The sequence below is a fragment of the Artemia franciscana genome, chromosome 1 (genome assembly GCF_032884065.1).
Source record: "Artemia franciscana chromosome 1, ASM3288406v1, whole genome shotgun sequence".
Classification (NCBI taxonomy): domain Eukaryota; kingdom Metazoa; phylum Arthropoda; class Branchiopoda; order Anostraca; family Artemiidae; genus Artemia; species Artemia franciscana.
Genome location: NC_088863.1, coordinates 47,069,541 through 47,089,344, shown reverse-complemented (window position 1 = coordinate 47,089,344; position 19,804 = coordinate 47,069,541). Strand labels below are relative to the sequence as shown.

General features: G+C 33.6%; 1 protein-coding gene across 6 annotated transcripts in view; it reads left to right on the top strand.

Moving 5' to 3' along the window:
* LOC136030681 (uncharacterized) overlaps positions 1-19,804 on the top strand; it is a 152,292-nt gene that overhangs the window by 91,934 nt on the left and 40,554 nt on the right. For all 6 annotated transcript variants that reach the window (XM_065709762.1, XM_065709757.1, XM_065709751.1 and 3 more), the window contains one exon: positions 15,896-16,030. In XM_065709762.1, the coding sequence (XP_065565834.1) occupies positions 15,896-16,030 (135 nt within the window). The remainder of the gene's footprint in view (positions 1-15,895; positions 16,031-19,804) is intronic.

The following is a 19,804-nucleotide window of genomic DNA, read 5'->3' as shown; positions in this document are numbered from 1 at the left end:
GTTGAATACTGTAACTTCGTAAAGGCAATCAAATACATATGTAAATACGTCAACATAGGCAGTGACATGGCAGTTTTTGGCTTGCAGCCCGAAATCAAAGATTTCGACGAAATCGTACAATATCAGGCTGGAAGATACATAAGCAGTAATGAAGCTGTTTGGCGAATTCTTTCATTTCCGATACATGAACGTAGTCCAGCTGTTGTTCACTTAGCGGTACATTTACAGAATGGTCAACGTGTTTATTTCTCGGAAACCAACGTGCAACAAAAAGCCCTGAATCCACCGGATACAAAATTAACAGCTTTTTTTTCGCTTTGCAAAAATGATTCTTTTGCAAAAAAACTGCTGTATACTGAAGTGCCTTCGTATTACACGTGGAATACTAAAATAAAGTATTTGAACGTCGAAAACAGGGTAAGTCAGTCGACGGCCAACCTACCATCTTCAAAGATACCACAATAGGAAGACTCTACACCGTTCACCCCAATCAACATGAATGCTTCTTTCTACGCCTGCTTTTGGGGAATGTACCCGGTCCGACATCCTTTGAGTATTTGAGAATTGTAAACGGTACTATACATGACACTTACCGTAGTGCATGCCAAGCTCTGAATTTATTGGAGAATGACCAACACTGGGATAACTGCATCAATGACGTGTGCGAAACGTCAACTCCAAGTCAAATTCGTGCATTGTTTGTCATCATTTTAACAACTTGCTCTCCATCAGCTCCTACAGAGTTATGGGAAAAATATAAGTCAAAAATGTCCGAAGATATACTCCATCGAAAACAGTTAGAGACGTCAGATATGACTTTTGATTTTACATCAGAAATTTATACCTACACTTTAGTTATTATAGAAGATTTGTGCGTACGTATGGCAAACAAACCTCTTCAGGATTTGGGAATGCCTTCACCTAACCGTATCGCTGCTGTTTCGACATGTGTAGAATTGGATCGTGAACAAAGTTACAGTACGAGTGATCTATTGTCGTATGCACAAAATAACATTTCCAAGTTAACGTCGGAACAAAAAGACATTTATGATACGATAATGCATTGTGTCGATAACAACGTTGGAGAAATTTTCTTTTTGGATGCACCAGGAGGTACTGGTAAAGCGCTTGTGATAAAACTGATTCTGGCATCAATTCGATCAAAAAATGATATAGCGTTGGCAATTGCGTCGTCCGGAATAGCCGCAATATTGCTGCCTGGTGGAAGAACTGCTCATTCCGCTTTGAAATTGCCTCTGAATTTGCATTCTACAGTAACTCCCACGTGCAATATTTCCAAATCATCTGGGATGGGTAAAGTATTGCAGCAATGCAAACTTATTATTTGGGATGAGTGCACAATGGCACACAAAAAATCGCTCGAGGCTCTGGATCAATGCTTGAAAGATTTGAGAGGGAAGTCGAAACCCTTTGGCAGCACATTAATATTGCTTGCGGGAGATTTCAGGCAAACATTACCTATAATACCTAGATCAACTCCTGCAGACGAAATGAATGCTTGCCTGAAAAATTCTAATTTATGGGCACACATAAAAATATTAAAATTAACTACAAATATGCGTGTCCGATTGCAAAACGATGACTCTGGTCAAACATTTTCAGATCAATTGCTGGCAATTGGAAACGGAAAGCTCCCAGTAGACTCAATTTCAGGACGTATACAACTACCTGCTGATTTCTGTAATTTAGTGACGTCCAAAAATGAATTGATTGAAAAAGTATTTCCGAATATTCTAAAAAATTATAAAAATAATAAATGGCTAAGTGAAAGAGCGATTCTCGCACCCAAAAATATAGACGTCCACGAAATCAACAATATTGTTTTGACCAAGATTCGAGACCAGGCAGTCCTTTACAAGTCAGTCGACACAGTTTTGGAACCAAATGAAGCGGTTAATTATTCATCTGAATTTTTAAATTCCATAGATCTTTCAGGGTTTCCACCACACGTGCTACAACTAAAAATAGGCGTACCAATAATACTTTTGAGAAATATCAACCCACCAAAGCTTTGCAATGGCACGTGACTTGCCGTAAAAAAAACAATGGAAAACCTAATAGAGGCCACAATCTTGACAGGGCCTTTTGAGGGTGAGGCTGTTCTTATTCCTCGCATTCCCATGATTCCAACGGATCTGCCTTTTCAATTTAAAAGATTGCAATTCCCAATTCGATTAGCATTTGCAATCACCATTAACAAAGCTCAAGGTCAATCATTAGAAAAATGTGGTATAGATCTTAATACTGATTGTTTTTCCCATGGACAATTGTACGTTGCATGTTCGAGGGTCGGTAAACCTGACAATCTATTTATATGCAGCGACAATTGGACAGCGAAGAATGTTGTATATTCGCAAGTTTTACGCAGTTAATTTGTATTGTATCTATCTATCTATCTATCTATATAAAAACGAGTTGTGTGTATGCATGTTTGCTTGTTTGTAAAAAGAGCGTTTGCATATGACGTCATTATTAGTACATACGGCTTTGTATATAAACAGACAATGGGAAAGCCAAGAATGTTGTATATTCGCAATTTTTACGTAGTTTAACTCCTGCAGACGAAATGAATGCTTGCCTGAAAAATTCTAATTTATGGGCACACGTAAAAATATTAAAATTAACTACAAATATGCGTGTCCGATTGCAAAACGATGACTCTGGTCAAACATTTTCAGATCAATTGCTGGCAATTGGAAACGGAAAGCTCCAGTAGTGGGAAAGCCAAGAATGTTGTATATTCGCAAGTTTTACGTAGTTTGAAACACATATATAAATCTATCTATATTCACAGGTGGGACACAGGGACACAACTACAATGGCGCGTAACTAATATGGCGCGTAACGACTTACGCGCGCGGGGGGACTTTGGGGGGGGCGCGAAGCGCCCCACCAACTAGGTGTTGGGGTGGCGCAAAGCGCCACCCCAACACCTAGTATATATAAATAAGTTGTCTGTGTGTGTGTGTCGAGTGACGTCATGTTTGTGTAATTTGGGATATATAAATGACGACGGCGACACAGGGAATAATCGATTAGCAATCACCATCAACAAAGCTCAAGGGCAATCATTAGAATCATTAGATATAGATCTGAATACGGATTGTTTTCCTATGGACAATTATATGTTGCATGTTCAAGAGTCGGTAAACCTGACAATCTATTTATATGCACAGACAATGGGACACCAAAGAATGTTGTATATTCGCAAGTTTTACATAGTTAAAAACATATATATATATATATATATATATATACTAGCTGTTGGGGTGGCGCTTCGCGCCACCCCAACACCTAGTTGGTGGGGGCGCTTCGCGCCCCCCCCCAAGCCCCCCCGCGCGCGTAAGTCGTTACGCGCCATAATAGTTACGCGCCATTGTAGTTGTGTCCCTATGTCCCACCTGTGAATATAGATATATATATATATATGGTTCGTTATTTATATTCCCTGTGTCCCGGTCGTCATTTGTATCCCGGTGTACCGGTCTGTATATACATTCGTTTTTTAGTTTTGTTTTTCTCCTTTATTTTTTTCCTTTTTTTTTCTTTTTTAGTTTATTTAGATTTTTAGATTTTTTAGTTTTTTTATTAGTTTTTAGTTTTTTTTTCTTTTTAGTTTTTTTGTAGTTTTTACCTTCTTTTTAGTTTTGTTAATTTTTTTTTTACTTGTGTCCTGGTCGTCATTTATACTCCCTGTGTCCCGGTGCTTTGTTGATTGCTAATCGAACATTCCTTTTGTCCTGGTCGTCATTTATATCCCCCTGTTTCCCCCGGTGTCCTCGTTGTAGTTGTGTCCCTGTGTCCCGGTCGTTATTTATATTCCCTGTGTCCCGGTCGTCATTTGTATCCCGGTGTACCGGTCTGTATATACATTCGTTTTTTAGTTTTGTTTTTCTCCTTTATTTTTTTCCTTTTTTTTTCTTTTTTAGTTTATTTAGATTTTTAGATTTTTTAGTTTTTTTATTAGTTTTTAGTTTTTTTTTCTTTTTAGTTTTTTTGTAGTTTTTACCTTCTTTTTAGTTTTGTTAATTTTTTTTTTTACTTGTGTCCTGGTCGTCATTTATACTCCCTGTGTCCCGGTGCTTTGTTGATTGCTAATCGAACATTCCTTTTGTCCTGGTCGCTTTCTCTTTGAGTGTCGTCATTTATTTTTTTCTTTTTTAGTTCTTTTAGTTTTTACCTTTTTTAGTTTTTTTTTAGTTTTTAGTTTTTTTAGTTTTTTACCTTTTTTAGTTTTTTTAGTTTTTTAGCTTTTTTATTTTTTTTATTAGTTTTTAGTTTTTTTGTAGTTTTTGCCTTTTTTTTTGTTTTTTTAGTTTTTTAGCTTTTTTATTAGTTTTTAGTTTTTTTTGTAGTTTTTGCCTTTTTTTAGTTTTTTCAGTTTTGACGTCACCTGATCCAGTTTTTTCAGGTGACGTCACCTGATCCACGATCCACAGATCCACAGACAACTTATTTTTATATATATAGATAGTTTTTTTTTTTTTACTTATGTCCTGGTCGTCATTTATACTCCCTGTGTCCCGGTGCTTTGTTGATTGCTAATCGAACATTCCTTTTGTCCTGGTCGCTTTCTCTTTGAGTGTCGTCATTTATTAGTTTTTTCCTTTTTTTTAGTTTTTTATTGGTTTTTACCTTTATTTTAGCTTATTTTTCAGTTTTTTCCTTTTTTTTAGTTTTTTTTTATTTTTTATTTTTTTTAGTTTTTTACCTTTTTTTAGTTTTTTTAGTTTTTTTAGTTTTTTAGCTTTTTTACTTTTTTTATTAGTTTTTAGTTTTTTTTTGTAGTTTTTGCCTTTTTTTAGTTTTTTCAGTTTTTTTTTAGTTTTTTATTGGTTTTTACCTTTATAGTTTTTTTAGTTTTTTAGCTTTTTTATTTTTTTTATTAGTTTTTAGTTTTTTTTGTAGTTTTTGCCTTTTTTTATTTTTTCAGTTTTGACGTCACCTAATCCAGTTTTTTCAGGTGACGTCACCTGACACATCCATCCATCCATCCACAGACAGACAACTTATTTTTATATATATAGATATATATATATATATATATATATCTTCTATATATATAAAAATAAGTTGTCTGTCTGTGGATGTGTGGATGGATGTGTGGATGGATGTGTCAGGTGACGTCACCTGAAAAAACTGGATTAGGTGACGTCAAAACTGAAAAAACTAAAAAAAGGCAAAAACTACAAAAAAAACTAAAAACTAATAAAAAAAATAAAAAAGCTAAAAAACTAAAAAAACTATAAAGGTAAAAACCAATAAAAAACTAAAAAAAAAACTGAAAAAACTAAAAAAAGGCAAAAACTACAAAAAAAAACTAAAAACTAATAAAAAAAGTAAAAAAGCTAAAAAACTAAAAAAACTAAAAAAACTAAAAAAGGTAAAAAACTAAAAAAAATAAAAAAAAACTAAAAAAAAGGAAAAAACTGAAAAATAAGCTAAAATAAAGGTAAAAACCAATAAAAAACTAAAAAAAAAAGGAAAAAACTAATAAATGACGACACTCAAAGAGAAAGCGACCAGGACAAAAAACTAAAAAAAAAGGCAAAAACTACAAAAAAACTAAAAACTAATAAAAAAAATAAAGAAGCTAAAAAACTAAAAAAACTAAAAAAAGGTAAAAAACTAAAAAAACTAAAAACTAAAAAAAAACTAAAAAAGGTAAAAACTAAAAGAACTAAAAAAGAAAAAAATAAATGACGACACTCAAAGAGAAAGCGACCAGGACAAAAGGAATGTTCGATTAGCAATCAACAAAGCACCGGGACACAGGGAGTATAAATGACGACCAGGACACAAGTAAAAAAAAAAATTAACAAAACTAAAAAGAAGGTAAAAACTACAAAAAAACTAAAAAGAAAAAAAAACTAAAAACTAATAAAAAAACTAAAAAATCTAAAAATCTAAATAAACTAAAAAAGAAAAAAAAAGGAAAAAATAAAGGAGAAAAACAAAACTAAAAAACGAATGTATATACAGACCGGTACACCGGGATACAAATGACGACCGGGACACAGGGAATATAAATAACGACCGGGACACAGGGACACAACTACAACGGGGACACCGGGGGAAACAGGGGGATATAAATGACGACCGGGACAAAAAAACTAAAAAGAAATAAAAACTAAAAACTAATAAAAAAAACTAAAAAATCTAAAAATCTAAATAAGCTAAAAAAGAAAAAAAAAGGAAAAAAATAAAGGAGAAAAACAAAACTAAAAAACGAATGTATATACAGACCGGGACACCGGGATACAAATGATGACCGGGACCCGGGACACAGGGAATATAAATGACGACCGGGACACAGGGACACAACTACAACGGGGACACCGGGGGAAACAGGGGGATAACCTGACAATCTATTTATATGCAAAGACAATGGGACAGCAAAGAATGTTGTATATTCGCAAGTTTTACGTAGTTAAAACCATATATATATATATATATATCTATATTCACAGGTGGGACATAGGGACACAACTACAATGGCGCGTAACGACTTACGCGCGCGGGGGGGCTTGGGGGGGGCGCGAAGCGCCCCCACCAACTAGGTGTTGGGGTGGCGCGAAGCGCCACCCCAACAGCTAGTATATATATAAAAATAAGTTGTCTGTGTGTGGATCTGTGGATGGATCAGGTGACGTCATGTTTGTCCGCATATGACGTCTGAATTATTTCACACTAATACAAAAGAAGAAAAAAACTAAAAAAGGTAAAAACTACAAAAAAAACTAAAAAGAAAAAAAAACTAAAAAAGCTAAAAAACTAAAAAAAACTAAAAAAAGGTAAAAATCTAATAACTAAAAAAAACTGAAAAAATAAAAAAGGCAAAAACTACAAAAAATAAAAACTAATAAAAAAACTAAAAAAGCTATATATATAAAAATAAGTTGTCTGTGTGTGGATCTGTGGATGGATCAGGTGACGTCATGTTTGTCCGCATATGACGTCTGAATTATTTCACACTAATACAAAAGAAGAAAAAAACTAAAAAAGGTAAAAACTACAAAAAAAACTAAAAAGAAAAAAAAAACTAAAAAAGCTAAAAAACTAAAAAAAACTAAAAAAAGGTAAAAATTTAATAACTAAAAAAAACTGAAAAAATAAAAAAGGCAAAAACTACGAAAAAAATAAAAACTAATAAAAAACTAAAAAAGCTAAAAAACTAAAAAAACTAAAAAAAACTAAAAAAAGGTAAAAAACTAAAAAAAACTAAAAACTAAAAAAGAAAAAAACTAAAAAAAAGGAAAAAACTGAAAAATAAAAGAGAAAAAGAAAACTAAAAAAATATGAATAAATATATATAAAAATAAGTTGTTTGTGGGTTATGTCTGTCTGTCTGTCTGTCGAGTGACGTCGTGTTTGTCCGCATATGACGTCTGAATTATTTCACACTAATACAAAAGAAGAAAAAAAACTAAAAAAGGTAAGCATATGACGTCTGAATTATTTCACACTAATACAAAAGAAGAAAAAAAACTAAAAAAGGTAAAAACTACAAAAAAAACTAAAAAGAAAAAAAACTAAAAAAGCTAAAAAACTAAAAAAAACTAAAAAAAAGTAAAAAACTAAAAACTAAAAAAAACTGAAAAAACTAAAAAAAGGCAAAAACTAAAAAAAAACTAAAAACTAATAAAAAACTAAAAAGCTAAAAAACTAAAAAAACTAAAAAACTAAAAAAAGGTAAAAAACAAAAAAAAACTAAAAACTAAAAAAGAAAAAACTAAAAAAAAGGAAAAAAACTGAAAAATAAGAGAAAAAGAAAACTAAAAAAATATTAATAAATATAAAAAATATAAATATAAATATAATATAAATTAGCAATCAACAAAGCACCGAGACACAAATGACGACCGGGACACAGGGAGTATAAATGACGACCAGGACATAAGTAAAAAAAAAAAAAACTAAAAAAACTAAAAAAATGGTAAAAACTACAAAAAAACTAAAAACTAATAAAAAAACTAAAAAATCTAAAAATCTAAATAAACTAAAACAGAAAAAAAAGAAAAAAGGAAAAAAATAAAGGAGAAAAACAAAACTAAAAAACGAATGTATATACAGACCGGGACACTGGGATACAAATGACGACCGGGACACAGGGAATATAAATGACGACCGGGACACAGGGACACAACTACACTGGGGACGCCGGGGGGCACAGGGGGATATAAATGACGACCGGGACACCGGGACACAAGGAATATAAATGACGCCCGGGACACTCAAAGAGAAATCACAGACTGGAACACCGGGACACAAATGACGACCGGGACACAGGGAATATAAATGACGACCGGGACACAGGGACATAACTACAAAGGGGACGCCGGGGTGCACAGGGGGATATATAAATGACGATGGCGACTCAGGGAATGGTCGATTAGCAATCACCATCAACAAAGCTCAAGGGCAATCATTAGAATCATGAGGTATAGATCTGAATACGGATTGTTTTCCCATGGACCATTATATGTTGCATGTTCAAGAGTCGGTAAACCTGACAATCTATTTATATGCACAGACAATGGGACAGCAAAGAATGTTGTATATTCGCAAGTTTTACGTAGTTAAAAACATATATATATATATATATATATATATATATATATATATATATATATATATATATATATATATATATATATATATATATATATACTAGCTGTTGGGGTGGCGCTTCGCGCCACCCCAACATCTAGTTGGTGGGGGCGCTTCGCGCCCCCCCAAGCCCCCCCGCGCGCGTAAGTCGTTACGCGCCATATTAGTTACGCGCCATTGTAGTTGTGTCCCTATGTCCCACCTGTGAATATAGATATATATATATATATATATATATATATATATATATATATATATATATATATATATATATATATATATATATATATATATATATATATATATATATGTTTTTAACTACGTAAAACTTGCGAATATACAACATTCTTTGCTGTCCCATTGTCTGTGCATATAAATAGATTGTCAGGTTTACCGACTCTTGAACATGCAACATATAATGGTCCATGGGAAAACAATCCGTATTCAGATCTATACCTCATGATTCTAATGATCGCCCTTGAGCTTTGTTGATGGTGATTGCTAATTGACCATTCCCTGAGTCGCCATCGTCATTTATATATCCCCCTGTGCACCCCGGCGTCCCCTTTGTAGTTATGTCCCTGTGTCCCGGTCGTCATTTATATTCCCTGTGTCCCGGTCGTCATTTGTGTCCCGGTGTTCCAGTCTGTGATTTCTCTTTGAGTGTCCCGGGCGTCATTTATATTCCTTGTGTCCCGGTGTCCCGGTCGTCATTTATATCCCCCTGTGCCCCCCGGCGTCCCCATTGTAGTTGTGTCCCTGTGTCCCGGTCGTCATTTATATTCCCTGTGTCCCGGTCGTCATTTGTATCCCGGTGTCCCGGTCTGTATATACATTCGTTTTTTAGTTTTGTTTTTCTCCTTTATTTTTTTCCTTTTTTCTTTTTTTTCTGTTTTAGTTTATTTAGATTTTTAGATTTTTTAGTTTTTTTATTAGTTTTTAGTTTTTTTGTAGTTTTTACCATTTTTTTAGTTTTTTTAGTTTTTTTTTTTTACTTATGTCCTGGTCGTCATTTATACTCCCTGTGTCCCGGTCGTCATTTGTGTCTCGGTGCTTTGTTGATTGCTAATTTATATTATATTTATATTTATATTTTTTATATTTATTAATATTTTTTTAGTTTTCTTTTTCTCTTATTTTTCAGTTTTTTCCTTTTTTTTAGTTTTTTCTTTTTTAGTTTTTAGTTTTTTTTTGTTTTTTACTTTTTTTTAGTTTTTTAGTTTTTTTAGTTTTTTAGCTTTTTTAGTTTTTTTATTAGTTTTTAGTTTTTTTTTAGTTTTTGCCTTTTTTAGTTTTTTCATTTTTTTTTAGTTTTTAGTTTTTTACCTTTTTTTAGTTTTTTTTTAGTTTTTTAGCTTTTTTAGTTTTTTTTGTAGTTTTTACCTTTTTTAGTTTTTTTTCTTCTTTTGTATTAGTGTGAAATAATTCAGACGTCATATGCGGACAAACACGACGTCACTCGACAGACAGACAGACAGACATAACCCACAAACAACTTATTTTTATATATATTTATTCATATTTTTTTAGTTTTCTTTTTCTCTTTTATTTTTCAGTTTTTTCCTTTTTTTAGTTTTTTTCTTTTTTAGTTTTTAGTTTTTTTCAGTTTTTTACCTTTTTTTTAGTTTTTTTTAGTTTTTTTAGTTTTTTAGCTTTTTAGTTTTTTTATTAGTTTTTATTTTTTTTGTAGTTTTTGCCTTTTTTTATTTTTTTCAGTTTTTTTTTTAGTTATTAGATTTTTACCTTTTTTTAGTTTTTTTTAGTTTTTTAGCTTTTTTAGTTTTCTTTTCTTTTTAGTTTTTTTTTGTAGTTTTTACCTTTTTTAGTTTTTTTCTTCTTTTGTATTAGTGTGAAATAATTCAGACGTCATATGCGGACAAACATGACGTCACCTGATCCACACACAGATCCACACACAGACAACTTATTTTTATATATATAGATATATATATATATATATATATATATATATATATATATATATATATATATATATATATATATATATATATATATATATATATATATATATATATATATATATATATCTATCTATATTCACAGGTGGGACATAGGGACACAACTACAATGGCGCGTAACTAATATGGCGCGTAACGACTTACGCGCGCGGGGGGGCTTGGGGGGGGCGCGAAGCGCCCCCACCAACTAGGTGTTGGGGTGGCGCGAAGCGCCACCCCAACAGCTAGTATATATATATATATATATATATATATATATATATATATATATATATATATATATATATATATATATATATATATATATATATATATATATATATATATATATATATATATATATATATATATATATATATATATATATATATATATATATATATATATATATATATATATATATATATATATATATATATATATATATATATATATATATATATATATATATATATATATATATATATATATATATATATATATATATATATATATATATATATATATATATATATATATATATATATATATAACGACCGGGGCGCTTCGCGCCTCCCCAACACCTAGTTGGTGGGGCGCTTCGCGATAAGGATAGGGATAACTTGGATAAGGTCATCGAGATTTTAGTTAAAAAAACAAAGGTTCGGCGATATGTATTTCATAGTGACGAAAGACAAGTCAAGGTAAAACAAACCAAACAACTTGAAAGTGATACCGATGATAAAAAAAAAACGACGTTGAAAGGACTATCGTTTCCCAGTTGCAATATCTTTTCCACATAAACAATAATTTAATGCTTCTGTTCAAAACAGCAATCGAATTGATGGCTACTGATACGCAACTATCAACGAAGTGGCAATTGTCATGGTCGGTGATTTGTATATGACGTCAAAGGCTTTGTATATGACGGCATTATCTTATCTATATATATAAAAATAAGTTGTCTGTGGATCTGTGGATCGTGGATCAGGTGACGTCATGTTTCGGCTGACGTCATGAAATTAGTTGCCATCATTTTTGCTTTGAAGGTGACGTCATTCAAGTTATATAAGACATATGTTCGCGTAGAATTCTATTAATGTTTAAGTTTACAATGACTGATGAAGATGCTCAAAGAGTCTATGCCAAAAAACTTGCTGCTGATAGAGAAAGTCAGAAAAGAAAGCGTGCCGAGGAATCAAAAGAACAGCAAGGAAACAGGCTTGAGGCTAAAGAATGCAAAACCGCGCAGTTAGATGAAGATCCACCTGGACAGCGAGAGTCAAAACATATTAAAACTGAAAATGATAGCGATGATGATTGGGTTTGGGATTTTGACTTGGATAAGGTCATCAATGACTACCAGATTTTAGTTAAAAAAACAAAGGTTCGGCGATATGTATTTCATAGTGAAGCTGAAAAATAAAGAAGAAAAAGAAAACTGAAAAAAGAAAAAAGAGAAATTACAGACTGGGATACCGGGACACAAATGACGACCGGGACACAGGGAATATAAATGACGACCAGGACACAGGTATTTAAGAATATCGTTCAAAGACAAACTTTTAATTGTAAGAAGACCGTTGAAAGAGAAATTTCTAATTGTAAAATGACTGAAAAACCTACAATGGCAACGGTACCACCATCGAAGTAGATAACCAGTGGGTTTACGGCCAACCTACCATCTTCAAAGATACCACGATAGGAAGACTCTACACCGTTCACCCCAATCAACATGAATGCTTCTTTCTACGCCTGCTTTTGGTGAATGTACCCGGTCCGACATCCTTTGAGTATTTGAGAACTGTAAACGGTACTATACATGACACTTACCGTAGTGCATGCCAAGCTCTGAATTTATTGGAGAATGACCAACACTGGGATAACTGCATCAATGACGCGTGCGAAACGTCAACCCCAAGTCAAATTCGTACACTTGCTCTCCATCAGCTCCTACAGAGTTATGGGAAAAATATAAGTCAAAAATGTCCGAAGATATACTCCATCGAAAACAGTTAGAGACGTCAGAAATGACTTTTGATTTTACATCAGAAATTTATAACGACACTTTAGTTATTATAGAAGATTTGTGCGTACGTATGGCAAACAAACCTCTTCAGGATTTGGGAATGCCTTCACCTAACCGTATCGCTGCTGTTTCGACATGTGTAGAATTGGATCGTGAACAAAGTTACAGTACGAGTGATCTATTGTCGTATGTACAAAATAACATTTACAAGTTAACGTCGGAACAAAAAGACATTTATGATACGATAGACTCAATTTCAGGACGTATACAACTACCTGCTGATTTCTGTAGTTTAGTGACGTCCAAAAATGAATTGATTGAAAAAGTATTTCCGAATATTCTAAAAAATTATAAAAATAATAAATGGCTAAGTGAAAGAGCGATTCTCGCACCCAAAAATATAGACGTCCACGAAATCAACAATATTGTTTTGACCAAGATTCGAGACCAGGCAGTCCTTTGCAAGTCAGTCGACACAGTTTTGGAACCAAATGAAGCGGTTAATTATCCATCTGAATTTTTAAATTCCATATATCTTTCAGGGTTTCCACCACACGTGCTACAACTAAAAATAGGCGACCCACCAAAGCTTTGCAATGGCACGCGACTTGCCGTAAAAAAAACAATGGAAAGCCTAATAAAGGCGACAATCTTGACAGGGCATTTTGAGGGTAAGGCTGTTCTTATTCCTCGCATTCCCATGATTCCAACGGATCTGCCTTTTCAATTTAAAAGATTGCAATTTCCAATTCGATTAGCATTTGCAATCACCATTAACAAAGCTCAAGGTCAATCATTAGAAAAATGTGGTATAGATCTTAATACTGATTGTTTTTCCCATGGACAATTGTACGTTGCATGTTCGAGGGTCGGTAAACCTGACAATCTATTTATATGCAGCGACAATTGGACAGCGAAGAATGTTGTATATTCGCAAGTTTTACGCAGTTAATTTGTATTGTATCCATCTATCTATCTATCTATATAAAAACGAGTTGTGTGTATGCATGTTTGTTTGTTTGTAAAAAGAGCGTTTGCATATGACGTCATTATTAGTGCATACGGCTTTGTATATGCACAGACAATGGGAAAGCCAAGAATGTTGTATATTCGCAATTTTTACGTAGTTTAACTCCTGCAGACGAAATGAATGCTTGCCTGAAAAATTCTAATTTATGGGCACACGTAAAAATATTAAAATTAACTACAAATATGCGTGTCCGATTGCAAAACGATGATTCTGGTCAAACATTTTCAGATCAATTGCTGGCAATTGGAAACGGAAAGCTTCCAGTAGTGGGAAAGCCAAAAATGTTGTATATTCGCAATTTTTACGTAGTTTGAAACACATATATAAATCTATCTATATTCACAGGTGGGACACAGGGACACAACTACAATGGCGCGTAACTAATATGGCGTGTAACGCCTTACGCGCGCGGGGGGGCTTGGGGGGGCGCGAAGCGCCCCACCAACTAGGTGTTGGGGTGGCGCGAAGCGCCACCCCAACAGCTAGTATGTATATAAAAATAAGTTGTCTGTGTGTCTGTGTGTCGAGTGACGTCATGTTTGTGTGTCGACTGACGTCATGATTGTCGACTGACGAAATTACAGACCGGGACATCGGGACACAAATGACGACCGGGACACCGGGACATAGAGAATATAAATGACGACCGGGACACTCAAAGAGAAAGCGACCGGGACACAAGGAATGTTCGATTAGTAATCACCATCAACAAAGCACCGGGACACAAATGACGACCGGGACACAGGGAATATAAATGACGACCAGGAAACTCAAAGAGAAATTACAGACCGGGACACCTGAACAGAAATGACGACCGGGACAAAAATGACAACCGGGACACAGGGAATATAAATGACGACCGCGACACTCAAAGACAGACTGGGACACCGGGACACAAATGACAACCGGGTAACAGGGAAACAACAACAACGGGGACGCGGGGGGCATAGGGGGATATATAAATGACGACGGGGACACAGGGAATGTTCGATTAGCAATCACCATCAACAAAGCTCAAGGGCAATCATTAGAATAATGAGGTATAGATCTGAATACAGATTGTTTTTCCCATGGACAATTATATGTTGCATGCTCAAGAGTCGGTAAACCTGACAGTCTATTTATATGCACAGACAATGGGACAGCCAAGATTGTTGTATATTCGCAAGTTTTACGTAGTTAAATATATATATATATATATATATATATATATATATATATATATATATATATATATATATATATATATATATATATATATATATATATATATATATATATATATATATATATATATATATATATATATATATATATATATATATATTCACAGGTGGGACACAGGGACACAACTACAATGGCGCGTAACGACTTACGCGCGCGGGGGCTTGGGGGGGCGAAGCACCCCCACCAACTAGGTGTTGGGGTGGCGCGAAGCGCCTCCCCAACATCTAGTAAGTATATAAGAAGGAGTTTCAAAGAGAAGTTTTTATTAAACTCATCGATGCTACGATGCCCTACAATATCCTATTATTTTTTGGGATGGTGCCGACGGCTATCACTTTAATATTAAATTGATAAATCCAGCCACTAACAAAGAAATGGATAGGAAATGCAGCGCAATGAAATATTATGCCTATAGATTGATGATTCGTCACCTTATATAATCCATCTTGGGATTAGATACAACAGCTTTTACATCCTGGATAATCGCCGGTTCATTGACATGACATTACGGCCCGTGTCTTCCGGCTAAAGTTGCTCTCCTTCATCTCCTACAGAGTTATGGGAGAAATACAAATCGTAAATGGCCGACCTGTCTCTTTTTTTTTTTTTTTTTTTTTTTTTTTTTTTTTTTTTTTTTTTTTTTTTTTTGATACAACATAAGTTGTATCAATAAAGCTCTGACCGGCATTGGCGCGTTTTCAAGCCTAAGCTTGTTTTCTTTTTTTCTTTTTTTTAAACTCTCTGGAAGGCACTAGAGAATTTAGTTTTCTTAAGACATTCTAGCCAAAATTCCCGAAATGACGTCTCTTGGTCGTTTCTGCTTTTAGATGTTAAACGTCTTCTATCAAATTGCCATTTTTTCTTCAGAAAAAACTGAAGAAAGAACAATCTTGCGTTTTTCAGATGTATCGCTGTTTCTTTTCTGATTTTTTCTTTTTTGCACCTTAATCTTGATGGCTTATATTTATATAGTCAATTTTTGAGTTGTTCTTTTTTTTCTTTTTTTTTTTTTTTTTTTAGTTGGACTGTGTGGCTCCTCGTGGCACGTGGCAGAAAATTCAATTACAAGTTCTTATCGTTCTTTTTCAAACGAAAAAGTAATGGCAATAATGAATGTTCAAATTGGATTGGACCACGTCAACATCACATTAAGAAGTAAGGGGATTTTGCAAATTTTTAAATATTGAAATACACAAAAAAGTATAATTTGCTAAGTAAGTCAAAAACATATTAGCAAGTAAACGTCTAATTAATTAAAAATTTAGTATGCGAGCTCAAATCTGTATTAAGATGTAATGTTGCGGGGAATCAGGGAAAATCCATCGAAAAGCGTCTAGCCAATGATAAAACCTTTTAGCCAGTGGTCTCAGGCTAGTGTACCTTTAGTTTATTTGCGACCTCTAGATTTTGAAGAATACCCTTTTTTGGGTATTTTCACTGAAAATGCCTTGTTTCGGTATTTATTTTAAAAATCACCAATTTGCCCCCACTAGAGTTTGAAAAAAGTATATTTGCCCCCCCCCACTATTCTCCTAAATTTTCAAGAAGGGATACCACTGCTGTTAACAAGAAACAATATAAAAGACAACTCAGATTGAAACGAATAAATTAATACACAAAAAACACGAATAAATAAAAACACGAATTTTCCAAAACTAACATTTAAATGGTTTTTAAAATGCAAAAAAAAGATGTTAAATAATGTTGATATAATCTCTGAAAATAATAATTGTTAAATAGTTATACCTTCTGTTAGGTTTTTCTACATAAATTTCAAAACAGTGTGGTCAGGGCGCAATTTTTACTCCCCTCCACTCCAAGTGAAGAAAGCAGAAAGAAATTCACACTAACTTTTTTGAGTTTTCGTGAAGACCGTTCAAAATCTTATTTTTTTTTTCCTCATGATTTCCATGAGCTGCATAATTATTTTTTTAGTCGAATTGTATGAACTGTTAAGTCATTTGTGGATTTATCTTTATTCATTTATCATTTGGATCACGTCTTGAAGCTGCTCATCATGATCATGGTAGATGTTTGTGGTGCATTTGTTCACCACCATCATTTCCCTCCCCCTTTCCTTAATTTTTTTTTTACTTTGAAGTTGTTTTGAATTAACTTTGTTTTAAATCAGTTTTATCATGCTCAACACTGCTAAATTGAATTTTTGCTTGTTAACTATGTGGCCTGTGTTTTAACTACTTTTCTAGTGTTTGTATGAGTTTTGGTTTTATATTGTTTCTGTCTTATTCGACCTGGTCAAATGTAATTTTGTTTCCTTTTTAAACACCCTTTTATTCTTAACTTTTTCTTTATATAAAAAGTGATATGGATTGTCAGTGCTTAGGAATCTCATATTGTTTAAAATCTTGTCTTACACATGACAATATTCGCATCGATAGAAATTTGGCAATAAAACAAGACAGCGTGTCCTCTGTCTTGTTATAGTTCTCTTCAAAATGTAATTTTTTTTATTTTGTGTGTGTGTGTTAAGCACCGAAGACAGCTTGGTGGTTCTTGCCTAGGTCCTTGCCTAAATATTTATTTCGTCTTTTCGCTTTCGCTTTTTTTTAAACTGGCTATTTGACATAGTTTTTTCAATTTGCGGAACTTTTTTTGGGAGGGTAGGCAACATTTATTTTTCAAGATCTATTGAGGTAGGGGGGGGGGCAAAAAACCTAAGGGACAGGTTCCCTCATTGACACCACTGACCCCCGAGGACCATGCCTCTGAGGACTCGACTTACTTGACTTAATGCTCCTGCCAAAATGCTTCCGGTGTCGAGAGTGATGTTACATGGTGCCTCCATTTGGATCGGTCTCTTGCAAGGATGTGGACATCCTCCTGAATATTTGCCATGACTAAGAAGGCACCTGTCATGTCCTTCCATCTGGTTGGGGGACGACCTCTTGGGCGTTTCCCGCCGTGCAGCACGGGATCAAAGTCAAAAATCGTTCGTGCGATTTTATAATATTTACAAAGCTCAATATAATATTTTTAATGTAGAAATTAATGGGTTTTTTTTTTGTTGTATTTTTTTTTTAACGATTCTGTATGGAATTCTTTTATCTCGGGTTTTCTTATGACCTTTTCCCCCATATTGCTGCAACCAATCAAGTTGGATTTTTTTTCTTGGTTACCAATAGCCTCCAGATAATTACTGTATTCGTTGTCAAATAAAATGGAATGAATTCCGAAACTGTGGTCTGCAAACACCTTAAGTATTTCATAAGCATCTTTTAAGGGATCCAAACATGTGGTTCAAGCAGATATTTGTATAAATAGTAATTGAATAGGTCAAAAGTATTTATTGAATAACCATTGAATTATTATCTAATTACTATTTAATACATTCATGAATATTTAAAATATTTTAAAGTCAGAAAATGTACCGTTATTTTCTATGAGTTATTACTTGACCTACCTGTTTTTTATTGCACGTCTATTACTTGTAGCCAGGTATAGACAATTGTTAGTTTTTGGAGGTTTATGTCAAGTTTGTTTAGAAATTTATCAGTTTGGCGAACCCTAAATTATTGTAAACAATCTGAAAATGAGGGTTGTAGGAATGTTTACGTCCGTCTTTTTTACTTCCAATCAGTATTACCGCCTCCAGTGTCTTGGTACTATGTCTTAGTGCTTTATTTCCCCAAAAAAGTGATTTGACAAGAGTGGCAACCAATACTATGAACTGTCGCCTTCATGTGTCTCTTATTGCTAAAAAGAAGTGCAGGGGGGAATTTCTTTCCAAGGTCCTGTCTACAACTTTCAGTGGACCTTATTGTTCAGACATGGCCATGCTGGATACATTAGAATCAGTTCTGAAGTTCATTACATTCAATATAGATAACTTCGAAGACCACACTGCCTTTCCATAACGAAAGTAAAACAGTTCAAAATAGGGATGATACCTTTTTATTGACAGTGAAATATAAAATTATTTAACTGGATATTTCGAACACATATACAGTGTTCATCATCAGCAGTAAAACTCAGCAGTCATCATCAGCAGTTTTACTGCTGATGATGAACACTGTATATGTGTTCGAAATATCCAGTTAAATAATTTTATATTTCACTGTCAATAAAAAGGTACCATCCCTATTTTGAACTGTTTTAATTACATTCAATTGAACTATTCTCAACGTATATGAAAAACTTCACAGATAGCTTTGTATCAATTAATAGCTGGCATAGCTCGAAAGTAATTATCTAATAACTATTAAATCATTATTCCATTTTTGTTTACAATATTCATGGTCAAAACTTGTAGCCAAATATTGATCTATTGGCTGGCGGCTTTGGTGCACAATGTTTTGTAGAAATGGTTCAATAGAAAAGCTGGTTGTTTTAAGCTGCTGTCAAATTGTTCCCTTGCTTTTTGGGGCAACCTTCCTTAAAGATTCTTGAAACAATAAAAAAAAAAAACTCTTAAAAAGACCAAAAAAAAATGCGAAAAAGAAAATAAACGAAGAAAAACGGAAAGGCTGTGCACCTCAACAAGGCCGTATTCAGGAGGGGGTAATGGGGGTTTGAACCGCCCACCCCGAAAACGTTACAAAAATGAATATTAAAATTGTTTATGCGTTTTTGAGTTTTTTGTACCCCCCCCCCCCCCGCCCAAAAAATCCTGGATACGGCCTGCGTCCCAATTGTTTATCTGGTCATTCCAGTATTCACAAACTGACATTGCTTTTTCTACACAATAAACTTACTGAGGTGTCTAGAAGAAACTACTTAACTTTCTAACAGTTCGTGGTAACGAACTGTAGTAAGGAGCGACCCAGCTCAATAGTAACCAAAACTCTAAAAGATGGAATTTTGATACCAAAAGCTACATCAAAAGAATCGCATTTTAATGCTAATTTTAAATATATAAGTTTAATCAAGTTTAGTCTTACCCATCAAAAGTTACGAGCCTGAGAAAATTTG